This window comes from Coturnix japonica, chromosome 1 (assembly GCF_054131305.1).
Source record: "Coturnix japonica strain WE chromosome 1, WE-NBRP24, whole genome shotgun sequence".
NCBI lineage: Eukaryota > Metazoa > Chordata > Aves > Galliformes > Phasianidae > Coturnix > Coturnix japonica.
Window position 1 is genome coordinate 60,293,120 of NC_140663.1, and position 26,444 is coordinate 60,319,563.

General features: G+C 42.6%; 1 protein-coding gene across 4 annotated transcripts in view; it reads left to right on the plus strand.

Moving 5' to 3' along the window:
* The window catches only part of ITPR2 (inositol 1,4,5-trisphosphate receptor type 2), a 253,887-nt gene that overhangs the window by 218,277 nt on the left and 9,166 nt on the right, over nt 1-26,444 (plus strand). For 3 of the 4 annotated variants that reach the window (XM_032446237.2, XM_085541626.1, XM_085541631.1), the window contains 4 exons: nt 1,180-1,272; nt 5,665-5,792; nt 7,230-7,395; nt 8,648-8,808. In XM_032446237.2, coding sequence (XP_032302128.2) covers nt 1,180-1,272; nt 5,665-5,792; nt 7,230-7,395; nt 8,648-8,808 — 548 coding nt within the window. Of the gene's footprint in view, nt 1-1,179; nt 1,273-5,664; nt 5,793-7,229; nt 7,396-8,647; nt 8,809-19,035; nt 19,162-26,444 lie in introns of those variants that run through there. The other variant, XM_085541637.1, reaches the window with a different exon arrangement.

Below are 26,444 nucleotides of genomic sequence, written 5' to 3' on the forward strand. Positions count from 1 at the left end.
AGAAAAGGAACTTGACAAATTTCTTTAACAGACCTTTCTTTTTGTCACTGATCATCATCAAAGGGCTAATATGACTTATATGATTTAGCTGGGAAGTATTGGTAATGGTTGGACTAGATGATCTTCTAGGTCTTTTCCAACCTTGATAATTCTGTGATTCTGTGATTTGATTTACCATTCACTGGGGGTCGGAACTTGTAATCTGAAGGTTCATTAAGAAAAATAATTACAGCTACCTTAGAAGAAAGGAGGCTAGGTTACACGGGACACTGGTCAGATCCAGTGCAGAAGTTACTGTGTGATTATGTTTCTTCAGTTGGGTTCTTAGCAGGTTTTAGTGGTACATGTGTGTATTCTTTTTGGCTAAATGCATTGCTATTTCTGATCAAAAACAGATCAAGCAAATATGATGATGGTATACTGATAGAACATCTTGCATCCCAAGAAAAGTGCTTTAAACTTTTTCCTTCTAAAGTAACACAGAGTCAGAGTGGATGTGTTTTCTGTGTTACAGAGATTTTCTTAGATTTCTACCTTGGTTGCATCATTTTGCCTTCATTTTCTCTCTGTAAACCTTTTTGTACCTCTGATTTGAAATGCAGAAAATTGTTGAAGATGCACAAGACAAAACTGATTTGATAAAATCAAGTGAATGTACACGTTTACCTACTTTGGGAATGTTAAATTAGTGTTTTACTCAAACCCATGTGTATTTACAAATGAGTACCAAACTGTGTTATAATCCTTGGAAACTCTTAAATATTCTACGCTCAGGATAACTGAGCATCAGCCTGGTGTCCTTCTTGTCAGCTTTTGTGAATAATTTATCTAATGGTTTTAAAACTGATATTATTTTTATATCTGACAGTTGTTCCTTGCTTTGAATATATTTTGTTTTAACCAGAAGAAGCAGCATTTGATGTAGATTCATTAATTTCAGGAGATGAAATAGGAATAGCTGTGGTACACAGTAAATATAAAACTGTGGGTTTTGTTCTTTGTGATTGCTTTGAGCTGTCGATGTGGAATGTTTGAGGAGGGAGTAACTGGTGGTATAATTTGTTCTGCTTTTTCTTCTCAACTTTTCAAACTGGTGACTCGCTTCTAGAAAAGTATTGATTTAAGTCTTTCTATCAGTGCAGTATCTGTCTTTTTGTCAATATTCTGCTATTTCCTCAGGTATTGGTGAAGTCCCAACTACAACCCTCACATCAATGATGGGGGCCTGCGCAAAAGAGAATTGTTCCGAGAGCATCCCTATTATTAACTCAGGTTAGTACAGAAGTTTCTCAAAATTGATGATCAACTGGAACAGAGAAGTCTGTGTGTTATTATTACGGAGACTGTGTGTGAAAAGTGATTATCGTTGTAAGTCAGAAGCACTCAGCTTCTGGAATGCTCAGAGCTTAGCTGGCAACTCACCTGTAATTGACGTGCTTCCCACACCTGATTACAATTGCAACAGCATGAGTTTTGTTATTAAAATAGCATGCTGAATCGTTATGCATCAACATACAGGTTTCTTTTCTTTTTTGTTCTGGCGTTGCTGAGAAAAAAAGCTTGCTGCTTACTTGCAGCATTCTCACTTGCACAGAGTGAGCCACAATTCAATCCATTTAGGGCTGCTTGAGTTTATTTTAATGGTGTAGCATTTGATGGCAAGGTTTTGTTTCTGCTTTTCCCATGTGTCTAGGCTGAGGTTGTAATGTAGGCAGAAAATCTAAGAGCTCAGATCCATTACAAGGTATGCCTTAATGAGTTACCATGGCTCAGTTTAGCATGGGTAGCAGTCCATCTATGTGTTCTCAGCTTGTGGAAAATGCAAGGAAATGCAGCTGCTATGGGCAAGTTCTGTTTCTTTATGTTTGTGGCAAGTGAAAAACTTAATTGCTGTAGTTCAGCAGGTGAGTCAGTCTGGCCTTTACTTCGATACCTGCATTATGAAGCTGATTTGTACATAGAAGGACCCTGTCAGCTGTAAGTATGCTCAGTTAAAATAAAAGGTCTGTACGCTGTGTGCTACTGGGTCAAGCCAATTACCAGACATTGGGTGGAGAAGGAATTTGCTGTAGATCAAGCTGACAACATGCTCTGCCCTCTTTTATTGTTTGAGGCAACAGAATCACTCAGGACTTCTTAACATTGGTGCTAGTCCATCTCTCCTACTCTCTTCCCCTGGCACAGAGTAATTGTGGCACTTGGTCTTGCACTGCAATTGTTGCATTTGTTTTAGTGCGAGTGTGGCCTTTGCAGTGTGAGTGTGCATTGGATGGTCTATATGGGTGTCCAGCCTTTTGACTTGCCTGTGCTGCACAGAGTGAAAAGGAATTGTCTTGGGCCAATGTTTTGAATCCATATAATGGTCTGGGTTGAAAAGGACCACAATGATCGTCGAGTTTCAACCCCTCTGCTTGAGGGTTGAAACCGTGTGCAGGGTCACCAAGCACCAGACCAGGCTGCCCAGAGCCACATCCAGCCCGGCCTTGAATGCCTCCAGAGATGGGACATCTGCAACATCCTTGGGCAACCTGTTCCAGTGCGTCACCACCCTCTGGGTGAACAGTTTTTGTTGTTGCTGAGTAGTAGCTGAATGCCTGGAGCCAGGCTGGGCCAACTGGTGATGGAACAGTGACAGGCAGCAGGCCACGTTACAAGCTGTCCCAGACTGCATGTGGCCCATGAGTTGGACATGCCTGGTCTACAGGCTTAAACCTTTCCCTGCTGCATTTGCCCATGGTTGTTGGGGACTGAAGCTAAGGACTTGAATGCTCCCTTCCTATCCTGTGTTCCAGTATAACAGTTTTACATGCTTCGTTCTTCCCCTACTGATTTTGAACTTTTTGTTTGTTTATTTATTTATTTATTCATGAGGGTGAAGAGTGTTCGGGAGAGGGCTATAAAAGCAGGCACTTTCTCCCCAGTAAATTTATAAACAAGTGTGTAAACAGGCCTCATAAACAAAATGGGAAGCTGTCTGACTAGGTAGAGAAAATAGTCTAAGAGCTATTGCCAAGGCTGCTACATTCAAAAAGTTATCAATCAGTCAAAAGTGATGCAGCTTAGCTTTTGTCAAGTTCTTTAAAGGGCAGAAATCTCACATTTCTTACTCTTTGACTACTGTTTCTTTAAAAATTAAACAATGATGGAAGAGGGCTATACAAAACATCTAACTACGCTCTCACTTAATCTTGAACTACTTTTATTCATTCAATGATATTAAAGACAACATTCAGGAAGAGCCATTTTGCTCATTTTGGCCAATGGATAAGCTCAGAAGTAGTGTGAGTTTACTGGGAATCTACCTTCTGTCCTTTCCTGGGACAGTTCTGCCTTCTGGCAAAGTCTGAATGCAGTAGAATGCAAAGGCAAGTCAGCCTGGGAGTTGGAGAGATTCGTGGTGTAGCAGCATAAAGAAGTTCACTTCTGTCCTTAGGATACATGAATTGTTTTCAGTGACATTTCAGGTCCACAGTGACATATAGACACATAGATACATTGCTTTTTAAAGCAGACCACAGCAAGCCATGCCTCTACCTTAAGTTTCACCAGCTAAGCCTGAGCTCAATCGTTGCTTATTTTGGTGATGGAGTTAACTGAGAGCCAGTCGTCTCTGTTCAGGGAGCATCCCCTCTCTACAGCCTGCTTCCTCCACACTGCATTGAGCTGTCAGCCTAAAAATATTTTGACTCATTCTCATATGGAGTCTCCCACTCTTTATTCCAAAGGCACTCCCATATCACTTAAGTCTTTACATGGGTGAAGTGCTTAATCCACATAGTCCAAATGGTCCATAACACCATTTCAAGCTCCAGATCCACTCCTGTTGGTAACGTGGGCATAGTCTGTGTGTACATGTGTAGACAGGAGCTGTATCTGAGCTGTGAGCACTGCTGAGCACTAGGGCAAGCCAGGTGGATCCGGACATGTGGCAGCAGGGTTACCCAGCTCTCACATCTGCTGTTTCCAGCACCTGACCCTAGTTTTGTGAGAAGCAAAAATCTTGTTCTCTAGGCACATAAAGGAAATAGAATATAAAATAGCTTTTATAAAGTATCTGGGTGTTGTTCTCGTTGTTTTCTATTTCCCTTGTGAATAGTCATCTTCTCAAGCACAGAGTTTAGTTCCCAAAACACCCACAGAGTAACATTTGGAAAAAGGAAATTGGGACAGGATGCGAAAGTAGAGGAGACGAGTTGATATGACTGAGGTCACGGCGTGAGTAAAAATTATCCAGATGCAAAAGAGAGGAAAAAAAAGGTTTCAGTGTTTCAATCCTTTTGATTCCAATATTTGAGCAGTTTTCTGGGAGTTTTTCTTTGTTTCTGTTTTTTTACATCTGACATCCTTAGTGGTAGCAGTGTTTGGAGTGATTATATAGATCAACAAGGAAGTCTGTACCAGTATCTGCTTTTGATTTTCTTTTTTGCCCAGTGTCCCTTCAATTAGGAATTCTTTTCCACTGAATTTGCTTGAGTATAAAAAGCAGAGAATGCCATCTCTGTTTCTGTATCTTTCACAAAAACCACAATTGAGGAACCCAGGTTTTAGATCCAAATTGCTTGTCTGTAATGTGAATGCTTTCAGTCAGTTTGGTGTATCAAAGTCTATCTCGGTGCCTCACATGTGGTGGTTTGGGGGCTGTTAAATATGCTTTTTCTGTTAACTATCCCAGCAGGCTGTTGTTATTTATTAAATTGTATTACAGTAAGTGTGTGAGGCAAACCAAGTGAAAATTGCTGCCTTCACCGCTTAATCAAATGTATCCCTAAAGAGAAAGGGAGGGAGAGGCAGGATAAGCAGCAGTTATAGCCCTGACTGTTCAGCACAAACTAGCAAGAAGCAGGAAAAAGCTCAAGCAGGGCTCTTCAAAAGGAGGCTGCTGATGCAGCCACAGCTTGAGAATGCATGGTGGGAGGAATTCTGGCCAGGGCAGAGCGAGTCCCTCTGGGACTTGTGTTCCAGCCCAGCTCCTCTGCACGTTCAAATACCTCCTGCACAACAGTATCCTCTGTGGCTCAGCCAAAACCATGCGGCAGCTCAGCAGCGGCGATAAGAATAGAATCCAAGTTTTCAGGCTGAGGTCAGTGAGAGCCTTTCATTTAATGTATATCAGACCTGCGCTGAGGCACGTGCACTGGTGCGCCAGGGGAAGATCACGGACAGATTTACTGGTACAAAAGCCAGTACCTCCTGAACAATTTGAAATGCTAACATGACTTGGCTTGTACATAAGTAGGTAGAGGAATGATTTCACAGGAAGACAATGCTTCTGTAAATGTGCTTCTAATTCTGTGTTTATGTTGCTTCTCTTTTGCACGTCAGCTGTGCAGTTTGGAGGCCTGCTGAAAAAGCAGTCATACTGAAACCAGTGGGAGTATTTGTAAGGGAAGGGATGCTCCCATGACTAGAGATGACAACTCTGGTCATTAACAGTTACTGCTTGGGATTTTTGCTGTCTCTCTTCAGGGTAAATGTGGATGCGGCACCTAAGAATGTCACCAGCAGTGACATGCAAATGGATAGGGATGGTCATTGAAATTGCAGCTAGAGGATACAAAAGGCAGATGTATTGCAGTTACTTTCTCTCATTGAGAACTGCAGCTTTATTTGATGAGTGATCATTTGATATTCTGATTCATAAAGGTGCTCTTCTCCTGTTTATAGGTGAAGAAGAGGAGGATGGAATTGAAAGGACCTGTGACACCCTGCTCATGTGCATTGTGACAGTATTAAACCAAGGCCTGCGAAATGGTGGTGGCGTGGGAGACGTGCTCAGAAAGCCTTCCAAAGATGTAAGTGTTTTGGCTGAAGAGATGCATTACTCCCTGTGCATCTCATGAATGCCAAAGTCAATTTTGGAGGTTATAGACTGTATTTTTATCTGGCCTGCTCTAATGTCACACAGTTGATTTATCCATGTAATTTTTACATCTCAGATGGAATACTTAATGGGAAGGGCTAAGCTTGTCGTGATGATGTTACTTGACGAAAGGAACCCTAGGCAGTCATTTATCTCTTCTGGAAAACTGGAACCTTTCAAGCACTGCTCAGAAGTGTTGCTGGATTGGATCAGTTTACTGTTGCATTAGGAATTATAAATGCAAACTTTTGAAAAGGATTGACTGATAAGTTCATGTCAAGACTCCATTCTAGTACATAAGGTATACACAAGGCCAGATCCTTACTTATAGGGTAGGAGGTTCTGCAGGCACCACAGCCCATCCACACAAAGTCTGTGGATGCTTAGAAACTGAACTTAGAAATGACCATCGCAACCTAGCAGTAGTGTGGTGCTAACTAACAGCATTAAAGCATGTCATACAAGTTACAAAGTTATCCAAATGAATGCATGGGAAACTGAGAAGATCAGTGGCTTCCAAGACAGTGTCATGGTGAACAGGATCTGGATTTTGTGTTTCTCCTTCTTACGCTGAGTGTTGTCTTCCGTTTGCCACAGAACAACTTAGCTGTTTTATTAGAAATGTTAATGAGAGTGCAGTCCAGACTTTGCAAGAAGGAAAATAACAAAGACACAAATAATATAAAACTGTGATGAAACAGGGGATATGAGAACTTCAGAGCAATGTGTGTGCATGTACATGTTCTACTCCAGAAAGACTCAAGCTTGGTCTGCCCACTCTGAGCCAGCTTTTAGCCAGGTGACTGGTTTAGTATGGTGTTGAAGCCATTAATACACCATGTTTGGGCTGAGCATGGTAGGCTACTTCAACCTTGGCATCACATGAGCATGCTCTTCTTGTTTCCAGTTGTGTAGTGTACAAATTTGGCAACAGTCTGGAAAATTCCACAAGGATATTCCATTAGCATGTTTTCTTGAGCGTGTACCTATATGCCACGATGTAGCATTAAGGGTTATTGTAGATCTCAATTGGTACTAGAAAGTGCTTATCACTTAGTATTCTGGCCAGGTAATTGCTTCATTAGAGCACTAGAGTAAGGCATCTACACTGCACCCGGAATACAAGCCAGACTCTCCTTGATTTGGGACCTGCATAAAGGACAACAGGAGTCCCAAAGAGACAGGAGTACATGCAGCCAAATCTTTGCTTACTCATATAGCTAGTCCCTCTCTATGCAAGTAAGACTAGCAGAATTTGGCATATGAGAAGAAAGATGCATAGCTTTGCTCAAGTTAATGTGAAAATGTTGTTTAATATTTAAGATGTTTGCTATTTTTGTATCTTATTACAACCTTATTATTGTTGCAGGAGCCCTTATTTGCTGCTCGAGTTGTTTATGATCTTCTGTTTTATTTCATTGTTATAATTATTGTTCTGAACCTAATCTTTGGAGTCATCATTGATACATTTGCTGATCTCAGAAGCGAAAAGCAGAAAAAGGAGGAAATACTGAAAACGACGTGTTTCATCTGTGGTAAGCTTCGGAGCTATTGAGACATTTTATGGTTAAAGGTGTTAAAATAAGTATTTGTCAGTTAATAAAGAGTGAAATAAGGGGTGGTTATCTTCTGAGAGGAAGGCCTGTAAAGATGTCGGAATTTGGTTCCAAATTTGTTTGCTCTCAGCAGGAAACAGATTTGGTTTAGGAGTCAAAAGCTTTGCCAAGAGGTGGCTTCACAGTCTCCACTTGGGGTTTGAGAGAGAACCGTGTTTCACGCTCACATTGTCACTACTGATGGAGGTGGTGCAGCTGCTGAGTTTATTTCACATGTAGCGTGATGCAGATGAAAGTACAGCTTGCTATTTCACAGCACAGTGGATTCCAGAAGGGTAACAACAGGAAAATCTGCCTTTTTCAGAAGATGACTTGAAACAGGGAACCAAAAAATTAAATGAAAATCATCCTCACAAAGACCATGGGTGAATTGCACTTATTTTGAGGTGCAGTCACAAAGAGGGGCAGACCTTCACTCCCCCAGGGACGTTAGAAATACCTTCTTTTTGGTAAGCTGGGAGTTGTTTCCATGGTTGTACTGACAAGGATGAGCACTGTGCAGAGTTTTAGTGTCAGTAGGAGCCCCTACAAGAGATCCAAGGAGGAAAGCTGTAACATGAAGAAAAATGTTGGCGAATCCTCTCCTTTCTTACTATGGCATTCTTCTTCAGAGATCTGAGCAGATTTAACAAAAAATAGAATGAAATTCTTACAACCACATCTCTGTAGAGACTATATTTTTGCAGAGCTGCAGACTCACCTTCCCTGCTAGGTTTAAGTGCACAGCAATCCCACTGCAGCTTTAGTGGGACTACTCATATGCTTGGTGCTAAGTACGTGTGTAAATCTTTGCAAGATCAGGACTGCGATTGCATGCTGTGTGCTAACCAGTATACATTTAGAAAGGATCAGAATCAACACTTGTAAAGCACTTTATAGCCTTCAGCACAGAAGGCACTGTAAAAACTGTAACTTATTTATTATCCTGTTATTGTTATTAAGGGGAAATATCACAAAAGAGAATAAACGTTGTGCTGAAAGAATTCTGTCAGGAATGCCTTCTGGCCTGGTATTTCTTGCCTGGCAGTTGCTGTATGTGGTTATAGCTTTTAAATTAAGATCCTTCAAATTTATAATCCTTTAAATTAAGTTAGGTTCCTTTCTCTAACATATTTAGCCAGTATTTTTATATATATTTTTTTTTTTTTAACTATGTTCATGTCTTTTGCAGGACTGGAGAGAGACAAATTTGATAACAAGACAGTTTCATTTGAGGAGCATATAAAGGCAGAACACAACATGTGGCATTATTTGTACTTTATAGTTCTTGTCAAAGTGAAAGATCCAACAGAATACACTGGTCCAGAGAGCTATGTGGCACAAATGATTGTGGTAAGTCAATTTGGGCACGTGCTTTATGCAATGGCTGAATGTTCCTTGCAGCACGAGCAGAGCATATCTGTCTTTTTCCCTCTGCCTGAACAATGGGAGGCATCGATCTGTGTTTTTAAAGATCTTTTCACGTGTCTTAGACAGTCTGCAACAAAGCCCAGTCTTAAACATAATGAAAAAGATGAAAGCGGAGGCCACAGTCTCTAGTTTGGCTTTTGTGCTCTCATGCTCTGTGGTTTCCACTCCCTCATTAGCCAAACCAGAGGCAGAGGAGCATGCATCATAACATCTGCTACTGCTTTGTCCAGGATCTCTGGGCTGCTGTCCAGAAAAATAATGTCTCCTGCTGAACAGCAGAGCACGGGGTCAGTGTTGAGGGCTAGCATTTTCTCCTACGGCTGCTCTGAACAAGCTATTGAAAAGACCAAGATGAGCTTCTGCAGGGATTTTAAGAGCTGCGGAAACTGCATCATGGTGCAGTGAGTATGACTTGGATTCAGAGAGAGAAATTTGATGACATGGGAGCACATAGATGTTCAATTACATTTCATTTCTAGCTTGCTGCCAAAGAGGGTGCATTCCTGTGAGAGAGAGGGCTTGTACCAGTGTTTGCACTTCATTTTTCAGTAACTTCCACAACATCCCCATAAAGAGCAGTATTCAGGTGGCCTTCTTAGTTGTTGTGATATTCTGGTGCACCATTTTGTTCCTGTGGATTTCCTGGCAGTTATTGCACTGCCAAGGGCTCTTGCCAGGATCTGTGGTTGCAGAGCTGGCATATGTCTGAATCTCTGAGGGGAGTGTAAAGAAATACACATCGGGCTACTGTTTATGCATTTCTGTGGCTACATTTCTTATTGAGAGTATCTACTCTGTTATCTTTCATTGAGCCTTTGATTATACATGATGCCCAACCTCACAAGTGAAATTGTGGGTGCTCATACAGTCCTCAGCCCAGCCAAGGGGAGGAGAGATGAATATCCTTTAATTTCAACTGTCTGAAAATCAGGCACCTGGCTTAAATTGGTGCCAGCTCCCTGCCCTGTCAGTGAAGAAAGCTGGATCATTTTACTCTGCCTTAAGATAGGTGTTCAGGATGGTGGTGGTGACATACCATGGCAATGCCTTTCTCACTCCACAGAGGGTCTAAATGATCAGTTTAGACAAGGTGCCGAACTGGGAGTTGGCTGAAGCTAGAAGAGAGGACTCACACGACACACTTCTGTGAGTGCTGTTACTGCTACATGGAAGGCAGTGTGGAGGGTCATGGGAATTCAGTGTTCAGGTACAGAGGAATGGCCTGTATCCATGGAACTTGGAACTGCCAATCCTGTTGACCAGCTCAGTGCATTTATGCTGTTAGGCAGTAATGGATCTCTTGCTGTGTAATGGGTGAAATAGAAAAGCTAAAACAAAAGCTTGCACCCTATGTTCCATTGCAGGAAATTATTCGTGGTGTCAAGTTGTCCTCTAATACCTGAAAACATTTCTAACTTATCTCAGAAATGCTCTTTAATTCACAGAACATTTCCAGACTCTAGAGCCCGTCTCCTTTGTCTGGTCCTTCCTTACTCTCCTCTTCTTCCCTCTCGCTGAGTTGTTTATATGGTTTTAAACTTTGAAAATGTGTATGTTAAGTATTAATGTTTAATTCCAAGGGGTGCATTAATATTCATAGTAAGTGTATTCATCCTGTGGCAGCAGTGTTTTGAATTTTCTGATGCAATTCACTAATGTATTTTACGTTTGCATTAATGGTCGGAACTCCTGTTTGAATATCTAAAATATTATCAGAAAAGCACCAAAACGTGTGTGGCCTCAAGCACTGAACCTACTTCTCAAAGCTCCTCTGGGGCAGAATGCTGATAGTTTGAGTGGTTAACAGTCATCAAGAGCTTGGAATTATTAAACCCTCTGAGCAAGGACTTGGTGGGTTTTTTTTTCCATGTGTATCTATGAGAGAGTCGCGTATGGGCCTAGAAATGTAACATAATGCTTACAAGGAATGGAAGGAAGGAATGTAGGAATGGAAAGAAAGAGAGAAAAACAAATGTTTGAACAAACTGTCTGTGGCTGTTGTGGGATTAGTATTTGTGCCTTTGTGTAGTTAAAATTCCCCGGTACAAAATTTGGGAAGGTGTGCAGCAGAAATGCTGGTTGTGTGAAGTAGAAGAAATTGTAGCTGATTAAGTGAATAAAAGGGGTCTCGTTCTCTTGGAGCCAGAGATTACTTGACACCACATGGTAGAAGGGTTATTAAGAAACGAAAGAAAATAATCTGAATGGAAGAGTGGAGTGTTCCATAAGTATGATATTCAACTGGAAGAAGTTAAGAGACAGAACTTTGCTTATGACCAAAAGTGTCAGGAGCCATTGGTGCTGATGGAGGTTATGTATTTTGTGTGTTTCAAACCCAGCATGATACCAATGGAATAATATCGCATGTATGTAGGATGTACTACCTCACATGCAGAAATTCAGTGTGAGATAATTTATCGTTTTTACCTGAAGAAAGGGAGAAAAACTGATTAAGACTTTTTGGGTAACTGGAAGCTGAGCAACCACTCTTGCAGTTCTGGGACAGGTAATGAATTCCCTGATGAGGGGGCTTAGATTCTGGTTAAAATCTGGCATAAGAGAGGCAGATTTTAAATGAACCTTTCACAAGGGAACTGAGGCTTGCCAATGAAACAAGAATCATTACCAAATGAGACTTATGGGGAGTGTATGGAGATGTGACACTGTAGTTCGAATGGGAATCCAAAATACGCGAAGAGGCTCAAGGCAGAAGGGAATGCAGCATTCAAAGTCAAAAGTTAGAAAAGAATATGCAGTTTCCTTTTTTAAATGAACCTGAAGAAGATAATTTTTAGCATATCAGAAAAGATGCAAGAAATACAGTGGATTACAGTATCTGATAAGGAAAAGCACAAAATTGGCGAAGGGGATGATGGCAGCATTCTTGTTCAAAAAGCTTTTTCACCGAACTGTGGATAGCACTGTGGCCATGGACTGTCCATCAAGCTGGAAATGAGAAGTTGTTATTTTTAATGTGGGTGCTGCTTGTTAAGGCGGAACAGTGTGGCTAGCACTGCAGGCAGTGGGAGATAAACCTGGTAGATGTCTGATTTTACCATAGAACATGCCAACAGGATACAGTTAATACATTGGAGATGGTAAAGGCTAGTTTCAAGAGCAGGGAATTCTCAGGACTTTTTTGAAGGGGACAAAGAGGAATGATATTCAGTGTTTTGGGTGATATGGAATGTGGAAGAACTCTATGAATAGTACTCCTGGAAAAGCTTTCCTAACTTTACTAGTTTTTATTACAATTTGGTAGAACTCTGTGTCTGTTTCTGTAGCTTTAATGAGTCAAACCCAAATTCTGTGTTTTCACAACCAGAATACTTAAGAATACTTGAATTTTTAGTCAAATCTAAGCTTCAAGGCTCAGGCCAAAACTTAAATAAAGGTAAGTCAAATTTTGGAGTATTCTTTAGTAACTTCTTTAAATAGAAAGTGGAGTTTAGCTCCACGTATCATCCTCACTACCCCTACAACTATGGTTAACCTATTGTTAATTGTACTTCTATACTACTGTACTGCAAAACAAAACAAAACAAAACCAGCATTGGCATGGTTTACAGTATAGATAAGCACCAGGGAAAATGTCTGCATTTTCTGCTATTCTCTTTCTCCATTGCCCATCAGGACCCCAAAATATGACTGACTATGATACAACACTGTCTTGGTCATGATTAGTATGTTCATCAAAAAGTGAAGTATGTGGTTTGAAGGTATAGTGATAGCATAACTGGAAGAAACTGGAATGCTCTGATTTTCTTGTTCTCATCATAGAATCACAGCATGTCTTGGGTTGGAAGGGACCCTGAAGACCATCCAGTTCCCACCTCCTGCTGTGGGCAGGGCTGCCACTCACAAGATCAGGCTGCCCAGGGTCCCATTCTCTGGACAGCCTGTTCAGTGCCTCGCTGCCTTCCAAGTAAAGAATTTTCTCCTAACAGCTAACCTACACCTACCCTTTTTTAGTCTAAAACCGTTCCTGTAGTCCTGTCACTATAAGACCGTGTCTAGTCTGATAGCCGATTTCCCTCCTGCTTGTAAGCTCCTTTTAAGTACTGTCAGGCCACAGTGAGGTCTCCCCAGAGCCTTCTCGTCTCCAAGCTAAATAAGCCCAGCTCCCTCAACCTCACTTCATAGGAAAGGTGCTTCAGCTCTCTGAGCATCTTTGTGGTCTCCTCTGGACCCATCCCAGCAGCTCTGAATTTTTCCTTATGCTGTTTTGTAATACTTCTTGAAAGACAACAAAATCTGTCAGAAGGGACAGAAATTACTTCCCCATTTAACTTCACTTTCTCGATTTTCGAAGTTTGAAAAAGAAACTTGCAGGTAGTCTTTCTACACACTTCTCATTCAAGGGCAGTACTTTGCAAGTCTCCACTTATTTCACTTGTATTTCTATCACAGGCATGGCTTGTTTCAAGGCATTTGTAATAGCTTGCAATCTGTTAAGTCTCTAGCCTCAAAAGTCCTTAAGGCTGAGTCTTCTTTTGCTTTCTTCCTCTGGACCACAGACATAGGCTGCAAGTTCCTGGGACTTTGGTTTTCCCAGCAGCTCTGTATTTGCTTGAGCACTTAGCACTGAGCAGTGGCTGAAGTAATCAGTAGCTATAGAAGGGACTGGAAAACAACACATAGTTTGTATGCTTCTGAGCTTTCAGTCAGTGACTGGGTGGTGATGCTGTGGGAGTAAAGTGCTTCAGATCTTTTGGTGATGCCCATTCTACTTGCACAGTATCATATATCAGTTCTTGCGTGAAACGCTGATGAATATTAAATCAAGGCGGTAGGTTTTATTATCTGTTGATTATCCAGCCCTCTTTTATGAAGTCAGATATAATTATTCCATATCCAAGAAGACAGAAACTTTGAAAAGCTGGATACGTGGCTTGTATTTTCACCAAGAAACTGCATGAATTATTCCCCCATTGAATTTTCTCTCCTAATGAAAAACTTCATATCTAACTCATATGACCAGAAATTCCATCCCTTGCAAACCCACAAAGATGCACATAACTTGTATTGCATCAGTACAGCAGTATTTGAATGTTCTTGTGTCCATTTGTTGGAGGAGGCAGTTTAATGTAATAACTGGAACAGTGGAGGTTAACATCCAAAGTTTTTGATTCTCTTTTCAGCGATGCAATTTATACATTAAGATTTCTATTTGCAGTTTTGGTAGCTGCAGATAGATAAATGGAGGCAAAAATGTTGTTGATTAATTACTACATTTTTTTGCAGCAACTCAGAGGGAGAAATGAATTAGCCTATGGTTTGTTCCTCCGTTCATTTGCAAACATAAAAGGCTACGGGCATGGTAATTGAATTAATTATTTCACCCACTGGAAGAATGACAGACTCTAGCAAACAAAGCCCTAAAAGTTTTGTTTTCACATGCCCTGTCCACAGTTCTTAGCAAGCTTCATAATGGATTTTATCAGCATTAGTGCTACCTGTCATAACTACATAATTACAACACCTAATTATATTATTACTTATTTACTCTAATTATGTAATTGGATGTAATTGGTGCTATTACATAGCTCCTCAACCAGCTGAAAACTGCTCTAAAACCTGCCTATGTTCATAAGAGTAAAGGATTCTGTGATGCATTTGGCCATGTCCCTAAAGTAAGGCAATCTTCAGTAGGAAATTAATGGTTCTGCCCTCTTGCTGTGAAGATCACTGGGATATTGAGCCTTTTATATTGTGATAGTATCTTAAAAGTATTAGTTAACATTTTGTTTCATCTGTAAATATATCGTCCCCAAATGGCAAGTTCCTAATCTTAAGCATCTGTTCAGGCTACACTTCAGGAAACCCAGTATTCCCACTGAAATCCACAGCAAAATCCCCATCAGTGTTATAAGCATTAGGCAGAAGAGACATTGATAATGTAGCAAAATATTTTAGCTACTTCATTCTAAACGTTGAGAAGGTGTCAGCTTAGTTTCACTAACATTATTAAATAAAATAAGTATTTGGCAAAATGTCTTGGCAATTTCCATGTCACAAGGAAAAAATTCTAGTTCTTTGGGCGGTGTTTGAGGTGATTTAAGTGCTGAAGTTTGAAAATTGAGCTGAACTTAATTCTCCCATGAGCTGGTGCTGCTCTATCTTTTCTTGCTCCCTCCAGTCTCATCCTTTTGCCTTCTTTTCCTGTTAGATACCCAGAAGTGGGTATTACATTCAAAAGCAGCACTGGGAATAATGCCAAGTGAGCCATCTAGGATCCTCATGATAGCTGTCATTCTGCCCTCACTGTGTGCCATTTTCTGTTGGTTTCCTACCCTCTGCTGCCTTGATACTGTCCAGGCTCAGATCTTGGCTGCAATCACTGTGAGGTCTTGCCCAGAAGTGAGCCTCTGAGGCTCATGGGCAACTGTGACCCGAGTGGAGCTGTTGGGTATCACAGTGAAATCTCAGCCTTTGGCATCATGAGGCCGTGAGCCTGACATCCAGCCTGCTCAGTGGCCATCCCTAAGCAAATCAGGGATCTCCAGATCTGGAGGAGGCAGGTCTAAAGGAAAAGAAGCAGGTGAGGTGAAGGCATTGAAAAAGCACAAAGGAAGGAGAAGAGTATCCTGACAGTGGGCCAGCGAGCAGAAGCAAGGTTTGTAGAACAAGCTGTTCTTTTCTGCTGTCAATGTTTTTCAAAGAATGTAATAAAATCATATGTACTAAAAGGGCTGTTGACCTCAGGTCTTAAAATATAACTTTTTGTAGAAGGAAAAAAAAAAAAAAAAAAAAAAAAAAAAAGTTCTGGCATCCAGGATTTTTTCTATTCTGTTATCCTTTGTTTTATGAATTTTGGAGGCAAAAATTTTCCCCACTGATTTTTCTCTCTGGTCTGTAAATGCTCTGATTCTGTGACACTCTTATTACAGACAAAGATTGCTGTTGAGGTAGTGCCTAAGAATGGCCTAAGCCATAGAATTGTCAATGTAAGGTAGCATTAATACTGCAGAAGGGACACTCTGGTTGACAAGAAGATGCACTGTGTGTTTCTCACTTGCACTCCGGTGATGCGTGCTAGGCAGTTTGAGAAGTTTCTTCATCCAGATGTCCAACACACCCTTCTGTTGCAATTTACCAGAACAATAGCAGAGGGGGCAGAATCATAGAATTACAGAATGACTTGGGTTGGAAGGGACCCCAAGGATCATTGTGTTCCAACCCCCCCGTCCCGCCAGATGCAGGGCCACCAACCTCCAGATCTGGTACTAGGGCAGGCTACCCAGGGGCCCATCCAACCTGGCCTTGAACACCTCCAGGTATGGGGCATCCACAGCCTCTCTGGCAGGACAAGCAATGTGTTTGCTTACACCTGAGCTTCTGCAGTTCACAGCCCTGTGTTCCAATGTACTGATGGCTATTTAAGACACACCAGTCTGAACTGCACGTGTGGAGGAGAGAACATGCCACTAATTCTGCTGCTTCTCTGTAGATAGGAAAATAGTCAGCAGGGAGAAAGGGCACATAGCTGATAGGGGTGACCCTGTCAACTGCTACAGCTAAATCTGCCAGGGACTGTGAGCTGTGGTTCTCAAACTGGCTCGCTATAAATAAACCTGCATTTTTAAGGTTTCTTCATTATCATAAATTCTAGTTCAACACTAAGTTTCTGATCTGGCAACTCATAGACTTCAGAATGCTCTCAGGACTTGTGCATCCAAATGCTCCACTGGAGTGGGGCATAGACTTTATAACTTTCGGGAAGCTAATAATGCTCCCATTGTTAGGACTGATTTATTTTGCTGTTAAAAACTGGCCTTCCTCCAAGAAGGAGCAGATGTTATCAAAGCAAAGCTTGCAAGGATGAGATGTATGTACATAGCATTAAGCTATGCAACTTTTCCTTAATTACTTTTAAAAGACTGATACAATGCATGTCACATTATGAGTAATTACTTACTGTGGCAGTTAGACCAATAGCACAAAAGCTAGATGCTAAATAAGATCTGAGGTCTCACTGACAGGCTAATTTCCTAGGAAATACAATGTCGGTTTTGTCTGTAGTTGTATTTTCATAAAAGAAGCAAATTAAAGAAGTATGCCTAAGTAGATGATTTACTGCTCCCATTTTTGTTATGCTCAATATAGGGGAGAGGAAGAGTGTGAGCAGTCTGCTCTCCATGTCCTTCTACATGGAAGCAGGCATTCAGATTAGGTGCGCCAAGTCCCAGAAACAGTCATTTCTGTGCATCAAGACCTTAATAAAATTAACAGAGCATCTCAGAGCTGTTGAGGAATGATAAGAAATCATTGAACAAAGCTGGAAATATACTTAGTACAGGTTCAACCACTGCTTTTGACCCTCTCCCTCATATACATGAGCATGACTCAGTTTTACCTTTAAAGAGCAGACTGGGGTGTTGTTGCTTTTCTTTTTGTTAGGTATTGCATTATTTTTCTATTGTTGCTTTTCCTATTGCTCAAAAATGATGTTCAAGTCTTTAGGTAATCCATTACTGTTTTTCTTCTCCATATAATTTTGCCTCTATATTATTATCTCACAAGAGTGCTGAACACCTCCCTCTCCACTTCATAAAATAAGCAATTACAGTAACATGCCTAATTAGCTGATTTCCTTCCCATTTGTGAGTTCCTCAGAGCGTGAAAAGTCAGTATCACATGAGGGTTTTGCATCTCTGTATGAAGCTCCTGTTCTACAAGAGAGCAGGGCGTCTTCACTTCAAGAGCTGTACCTCTTTCAGATATGGGCTCTTTCTGGTCCACCATAAATAATTTGGTTCGCCTTCTTGGCTAGGTGATGTGTGAGGTAGGGGGAAATAAAAGGAAAGGTGAGCTTCATTTGGGACCTCATTTAAAAGCTTGAGGTTTTAGTGGCTTAAGCTTATATACATTCTTTCAAAGACAAGAAAAATTACTTCTACTGCTGCTGTTTGAACAGGAAACCACAGATCTGATCCTGCTTCCTTAGAAATGATGCCATTAGCTGGAGTAAGAGAAAGATCAGCATCAACCACAGATGCTACAACACAGGCAGTTTTGGTGCTTGCAGTGAGGGCATGGAGATAAGCTTCATCCCTCCAGCTGACGCAGTGAGGGGACAGCCATGCAACCGTCCAGTTGCCACAGGCCCCAACACCGGCACAATCCTGGATGGTTTTGGTTTTTTTCCTCTCCTTTGAAATTACTTTTGAATGAAAAGCTGTAATGTAATTGAAGGCTACATAGTAAAACCTAAAACTCTTCAAGAGTACAATCACCCTGAGATTTGGGGTTTTTTTCCCCTGAAGCCTGGGAGCAGTGAGTTGATAATACCTAGCACTGCTCCTCTTGGATCTTGTGGTGGTGTAGCTGTGTTGTAAGCTCTGTTTAGTTCCCTCTGCATTTGAAGGATTTGTCTACTGGACAATATTTAGGCTTTGATGACTGATTTTATTATAAAGCTGTGTTCTGCCTTGATAGTACAGTGTAGTCACAGTCTCCTTGTCCTTCTTCCAACTCCAGTTCATTCAATTTGCTAATTAAAATAAATGAGCTGAGTTGGATTCCTGTTTCTTTGTTTGCTGCTGGCCTTAAAATCTCAAGGAGGGGTCTGGACACAAGGCAGTGTTCCTTGAAACTTGCACATCCCCACGAACATCCAGGGGAGGTGTTCCAGCTGGAGCGCCCTGGAGCTGAGCAGCGCTGCTGGCAGGACACGGGCTGCGGTTCCCTGCTGGAATACACTCCCGCCTCGACCTGCCAGAGACTGGAGCTGTTAACTTTCCAGGCAGCTTGCAAAACCACCTTTTATCCCTTTGTTAAGAAGCATGTGGCTGAGATGGATCTGTGTGTGGGCAGACCTTTATTCTGTGATTTCAAATGATGGAAAGGCTGTCTGAGGCACTGGATAGGCACCTACTTGTGCTTGAAAGCCTGGCAGGAGCAGAGGCTCGATTCTCCCTGGAATCGAAGCACGTGTCTTTGCCCAGTGAGACCTGAACCTTAACTGCAGTCCCGGATACTGATAAGGTCATTCCCAAAGGGATAATATCATGTTCAGATCCCAAAGCTTATAAACTGAATTCATTTGATTTTGCACTCTAGGAGAAGCAACAAACACAGGAAGTCTTCAGTGTTACTTGAGAATATTATTGCAACATTTGAAAACCATTATTGTTCTTTGTATTACAGTGTTACTAAGCTTCTGGCTTCTTGAATGAGGAAGACACTCCAAAACTGTCCACAGCTAAGACAGATAGCTGCAGATGCTGAGGAAAAGAAGGACTGTGGGTTTCCCAAAGCCAGAAGAGCAATTAGTAAAAGAACAGGGAGATGGGTCTGAGGCAGTTGTCTTACCAAGGATACCATTTCAAAGTTGAACTCAAGTCACTGGGATGACGTTCTGCAAAAAGTAAAACAGGGGAAAGATGTAATATAGTGCTGCTTCTGAGTTCCCACATTTGAGAGACAGCGAGAGCTGTGAGGATTGCATGCACCAGTAGCATGAGCTCGTTTTACAAGGTGTTATGGACGTGATGAAGTTGCTTGTTTTCTGTATCTGTTGTGGGAAGAAAAATGTGCAGGTCTGTATTGTTCCGTATGGATAAGTCTCTGATTTTGTATAACTTGGGTTCCATTGTGCCACTTATCTTTTGGGATCTGTTTTATGAGATTTGTTTTTGGGTATTTCAAGTCTCGTTCCTAGAATATTCTCTCTTTTTAGTTCTGTGGTTGTGTGTATGATAAAAAGCAAAGATTGCATCATCTTTAATAAAGGAGAAAATATATAGCCTGGAGGAATCAGATTAGTTATAGAGAAAGAAATCAATCAGGTTGGCAAATTGTATCTGTGGGACAGTGTGCAAAATGTTTGTTTCATACAGTATTTATTGAGCAAATCTGTTGAGAAGATGGTTAAAAGTGCTATGCGGAGAAAAAATAAAAACAAAGCAGGACCCATTTTGTTCAGTTTAAATGACATTGATGTATTCTTTACATCATGAAATCTTGCAATATTACCAACAACAATCCCTGATAAAGTACTTTACACAATTGCCTCACAGGGCATTTTGAGATAAAAGTGTGTATGGGAGATTGTAAATTGGCTGCATCCAATTTATCTATAATGGAACCCACTACAGCCATCCTACAAAATTCAATAGATCAGGAATCACATTACAGTTCTTTGGGTTTGGGGTAGTAGTAGCCTCAAAGAGTCTCCAAAACAAACAGGCGAGTTTAAATCATGTTTAATGAAGACTGTGTATTTTATACACATGTGATTAAAATGTTTTGTCTCTGTTTTTCATTTTGCCGGGTGCTGCTGAAGGAAAATTGTAACTCTGGGTTTGTGAAACTGATCATCTGCTTGTTCTCAACAGAAAATGCATTTTAATTGAACAGAACAAACCATATTTAAATGCTAGGCTGAAAAAAAAAATATGTAAAAAGGAAGGAAAATAAAACAAACAAAACAGGAAAAAGCAGATGTGCACAGAGGATCCGTTTCAATATTTTCCTAGCAATGCGAGCGAGAGAGCTAAATGAAAATGTAGTTCAGGCAGATAGAGGTTCACATTGTAGCAAGACACTTTTTTCCTTTATCGATCTGTGCCTGCAGCCTCTGAAAGCAGTGTGCAGTAGCCGTGAACCTAAGGAGCAGATGTTGCACTTTGCAGGCCCGGTTTTGCTGTTTTCCATCTCTTCCCTGATGGCCCTGGGAACAAAAGTGCCCTGTGCTTCCCAGTGGGGTTTGTGAGGCCTGGTGGGGTGCAGCCATGGTTAGAGCCACCCAGGGAGCCTCTTGGGTGTGTGCTCTGTTACCTCGATCTGGTAACCTGGAAAGTCAAGTCCCTTTGTGAATGTGTATCGACGGCCCCGACCAAGTCACAGCTGTTTGTTACACCATTATGGTGAGCTGTAAAATGGCGTTTATTGGAATGTGAGGGTCCCTTATATAGGTATCCAGTTTCATCCTTACCTTTTTTACATATGCATGACCCAGCAGGGGAGGGCCTATCACGTTACATCCCGAGGGTCCGATTTCGCCTAATACAACAGTGCTCAGGTGAGGAGCTGGGCTCGAAGAGCAGAGGAATGTGCAGAAGGCCTGGGCGAGCAGTTGAACAGAGTGAGTGGTCTGCAAACAGCTTGGAGAGCTTGTTGGTGGTGCTCAGGCCCATATGGCTAAAAGGTGGCAGTGGCCTCATGTTGTTTTGTCAGGAGACACTTCAAAGAGAAAGCAGTAGCTCTTTCTTCTCTGACTGGTGCTCGAGTGTGTGCATTTACACAAATGCATGGTATATGAGCAGTCACATCTTATTTTACGTGGGCAGTTGTTCCCTATAGCCCATTAGGGACAGGCAATAATTCTAATTACTTTAAAAGAAAATGTACTTTAAGTTGTCCTTTCATATTGCACTGTGTGCAGAATACATGAGAGTCAGAATGGGCCCAAAGCAGACCGTTCCGATCAGGATTCAGGGAGTATCCTAAACCAGAACAATCGCACTGCAATCAGTGAAGCTATGCCTGTGCAAAGCTGAGAACAAGGTCAAGTCCCGAGCCATTGAAAAATGAGTCTCCAGCTGAGTCTTTGTATTTCCCAAAGATTCTGTTACGCCAAATTGAAGCTAAAGCTAGAAAACGGACAGTGCTTGCAAAAAGCAAGGTGACAGGGCCAGAGAATTAAATCTAAATGTCAAAGAAAGCATGCATTTCAACAAGCACACGCCTGAATCCCATGCTACAAAAGGTATGAAGCAAAGGTCATGGCTGGGAGGTTAACAAGGGGGTTAGACCCTGATCCACTGTGTCAAACCAGCTCGTATGTTGCCAAAAACAGGTCAGAATGTATGAGGACACTGGCTGAACAGCAGGTTCTAAGGAGTAGACAACCTGCCTGTCCCTAGCAGCGGTGTAGTACTGTAGGGCATATTTATGCTGCAGTGGTGGTAGTGGCACGGGCTTGTGTCTGGAGTTAGTTAGTGCCTGGAGTGCTCCCGCCAGCATGCCTTGCAAAAGGAAATCAATGCTAGAAGAGGATCAGAAGAATGGAGACTTCAGGCTGGTTGGTGGTGCATGGGTAGGAATGACGTGGAGCTGGATAAGCACCTGTATTCTGTTCACTTTAAGTGCAGTCAACAGAACTATTGTTGGAAGACACAACCATTGAGCCACACATGAGCCAGCACAGCAAACGAGCAGTGAGTTTGCTGAAATGATGTTGGGAGCAGCTGGGGAAGGAGAGGGAGAGCAGAGCTGGGGCTGGAGGCACTCTGGCAGTAGCGGTGGAGCTTGTGGGCCGCTCAGACCCTCTCCTGCCACTGGGTGCCCCATGCAGTGTGCCAGGCAAGGTGCCACCTGGCAGCAGGGTGCCTGTGCAGCTCAATGATAGCAGCACCACAATGAGCTGTGGAGGAGATGGAGAGCAGCCAGATGCCTCTGTGTGAGGATGGCCATACGGCCATTGCTTTACACTGTTCTTCCCCTACAGAGACAGCTGGAACTAAAGTAGAGCCTCTCATGCTGCCATTAAAAGGTTCTTTTTTTAAGGACATGTGCACTTAATGTCAGAATATTGAAACCATACCCACGTGAATAAAGTTAGCAAGCCAGTGATTCATTGCTGTTTCAAATCTCTATCTAGCCACAGTAAATTTCTGCTCAGTAGTGACAGTCTGTGTCCACATGCAAGCCATGATTTACAGTTCTGTGCTTTGTATCAACAACATCTGTTTAACAAAAGGAAGAAAAAAAAAAAGCCAAGAACATTTATTTTCTAATCTCTGTACCAGATGTTGTTTCTTTATGCACAAGATCCAGGGATTATATCAGAAATAACTTAATTATTTTAAACGAATAATCTGAAGTGTTTTTCCTAAAGTTCGTCCTGTAACCACTAACAACATCAAAACATAGGAATGTGGAAAAGTAAATTCATGTTTTGCACATATCTGTAATTATATCAGTTTTAAAGGCACAAATATAAAGAAGGAAATCCTAGCTCGTGATGCTAGTTTGGGATTCTTGAGGATTTGCACAGAAAAATATCAGTTCTCAGAGTTACGATAGAGATAAGGTGGCACAGAATGACTGAGGCAGCATCAAAAAGCAGCAGCTGAGAAATGGACACTTGCCACAGGCAGAGGAAAGCATGGAAAGGCATCAGAGCTTCAGAGGTGTGCTGGGCTGAGGTAGAAGCTCAGGCCCTCCTCCCTCAGGGCAGGAAAATAGTCACTGTGCGTATCACAGCTTGAGTCTGTGGAATAATTCAGGTTGTGGGAGACCTCCAGAGACCCCCCCCCCCAGTTCAAACCCCTGCTCAGAGCAAGTCCAGATGAAGCAGTTTGCTGAGGACCACAACCATTTGTGTGGTTATCCAGCACTTACCTAAACCAAAGGCCTGGTGTCAGACCTGGTGCACCAGATGCAGCTTTACGCATGCCAGTGGGAGGGCAAGAATTGCTTCCCTCTGTGTGCTGGCTGCACTCTGGCTAATGCAGCCTGGGGCATGCTTGGCCTTTTTCACACTAAAGGCACCCTGCTGCCTCTTGTGCTTAGCACTTACATATGGGCTTGCCCACAGAAGTGGTGTGAGATCACACTCAAACTTATGGGCAGGACTGTGAAAGTGTATTTTTGTGACTGTTTTCATCTCTTGGAGCTAAATGCCAGGCCCATGTCTTCTCTCCCCCAGGAACTCTGGGGGGCTCTTCCCTGGAAAAACAAGATCCTTCTTTACACTCTCAAGCTGAGTACCAAAACTGCCACACACAGCACTAGCTGGAGGTTTGACATTTATTATCATTCCTCCCCATAGCTTTTTGGGGGATTTCACAAGCTGGAACACCAATAATGAAGCGCAGCAAGACACTCATGAGTGACTGGCCTAGATATCGGAGCTCACAGTTATGTGGAATTAAGGTGATAGATTCTTTTGCAAACGACTCAAAAAACATTCAGTCAAATTAAAGTGAAAGGAAATGCACGAGTGGTGCTGCTAAAGCAGACTGTATTACACTTCCAACCTTCTTTTAGTGGGAAACAGATACTTGCACTTTCCAGTGCACCGTAGAAGTTGCAGAACGTTTCAGTCTAGTATGGGCCCAGTAGGATATATTAATTTTCTCATTGCATAAAGATTTATCTGTAATTGCCAAGGTTTATTTTTATTTTCCTTGAATTACTGTTGTGGTTGCATATGGCTGCATAACAATTCCTAATTTCCCGCCTTATATTCTTGTACAGCACAGATTGCTTATCAAATACAGTCTTAACGTTAAAGTGTCAAACAGGATTTGTAGAAAGCTATTTGGATTTGTAGTTTGGGATGAACGTTTATCAAATTGTGGATTAGCTGAATCATGCACTGAACCAAATTATTATTGTCTGTGATTAAATCACAAAGTGGTTATTGCCCCGTGTCATACAAAGCACAAGATAGTTTAAATCTTCAAAATCCCTTTTTTAAGGTGGCTGTAGGAGCTGTATCGATGCAGACTTTTATGACCAGACTGCATCCCCAGGCAGAAAAAAAATCCAGCTTTCAGAAGGTAGCTTAGTCTGATCGCTCTCTGCTTATATGGGCAGCTAATCTGGGAAAGAAATGGATGGACTTATTTACACCTCAGACATGCAGAATCATTTTTTAGTAAATAGACCTCTCTGTACCTGGAGCTGAAGTATTTTTTCAAGGTGCTGGCTCAGGAAGGAGGAGTGAATGGCCCTGCTGGTTCTTGTGCCTGAAAGGACATGAGCAGTGACATCTGCAGTTTATTAGCTTCACGTGGAAGCACAAGTCTTAGGGCACAATGGAGTCAGAGGGGCTGAGTGGTGGCACTTATTAGACTTGGAGGCTACTGGGTGACCAGCAGTGGCTACCTTGGATGTCCCCAGATTGGGCCTTACCACCCGCATATGCACTTCTCACCTCTCTAAAGCTGTAGGAGGCTTTTCCAGGCTGCCATCACAGTTCCCATCCAGCACACGCCAGCGCTGAGTCACCAAGGGGTGAGTGGCTTGTGCCGGACATGGGAGTGGTGGGCTGGAGAAGGCGGGGGAAGCTGAGAGGTCACGGAGCAGTCATACCTCCTCTTCTTTTTGAGTAGGTGGGAGGGAAGTCCCCAGACTGCTTGTTTTCATGTTGCAACAGGGGGTCACGGGGTAGCAAGGGCTGAGTGTCGCCACACTGGGCAGTGCCTGCTAAGGAAATGAAAGGTCTGTATAGCTGGCAGCAGCATGGCTTCAGACTGAGCCTGTGGGGATGGCACTGGCAAAAAGTCTGCATTAGGCTGCCTTTGCTCCTCTACCTCATCCCCCTTGTCCTACTCTTTGACCTATTTTCTCTCATTGTTATCTAGTAATCTGTTTTTTAAAAGGCTCAGCCCAGCCTCTCCCGCTGGTTGCAGCTGATCCATCTCTTTGCTGCCTCTGTAACCCACACCTCCTGAAGAAGCATCCCCTGCCAATTACTCTGAAGACATGGATTCAGCTCAGCGTGAGAGTTCAATTGAAGCCAGTTGGCCATGCCAACAGGACAGGGACGGCTCAAGAAAGACTTTTTACAAAGTACAGAAACTCCAAACAAAATTTTTCACTCTTTCCTCCCTCCAAGCTCAGACAGATCTATCAGAGTCAGAAAAAATTGAAGTATTTGACTGAAGGGAGTGCATAGCTCTTAGCTCTGCCCTGCCCCGGAAAGCCTGCGGGAAGAAAGGAAAAAGTCGCTTAGAGGCAAATGCAGGCTCTTGCTTTAAGCATTCCTCTCTGAGAAGGCTCTGAGGTTTCTCAGCAAATGCAAGCAGCAAATCCCCTAAGCCCTGCGACTGCTCAGCGTGTGCCCTGCCATCGGCACCTGGCACTGTGCACATGCAGGGGACCTCACGGGGAAGTGCGTGCCCTCCCGGGCCTCACTGCTGCTGGGGTCCTGCCAGTGGGATTTGCTGCCAGTGAGGCAGGCGGGAGCGAGCATGCTGGATCACCGCACGAAATGTCTGCTCAGCTCGTGTGCAGTCTCTTTGGCCCGCAGCCTTTTGGCTAGCCCCACCTGCCCTTTTATTTTTTTCCGTCCAGCTGAGCTGGCAGAGAGGAGGCTGCGGCTCCCTTCTGTCCCTGCAGCCTTCCTGTCTGGCTGACTCTCTGCCCTAGACACAGACATATGCTTAAATATGAATTCTGCGAGGCACACATCATGCTCGAGGAGGGAGGGTGCAGCGAGTAGGTCCTGTGATCCATAGGTGGGCTGCTGCGGTTGGGCTGAGGATAGCTGCTGTCTGATGCAAGAATGAAGTAACAGTAACAACACACCACACTCAGCCCCAGCTGTTCAGAAAGAAGGTTTCTGTACGTTTTTGCCATTCATTTTGTGTTTGCTTTGTTTTACAGTGCTGTGACTACATAGCTCACCCTCTGTGCGTTCATTTGTGCTTGAGCTATGTCACCTTGCGCTAACCTGGTTGCTGCTTATAGGCTGTGACAGCTGCTGGCAGAGGTTTGCCCTGCTCCCTACCAACAGCCCGCCTCGTTCATGCAGGTTGTTGGCTCAAAATGTCTGCCTAAACCCTGAGAATACAGCTGGATTTCTAAGAAGAATGGCTAAG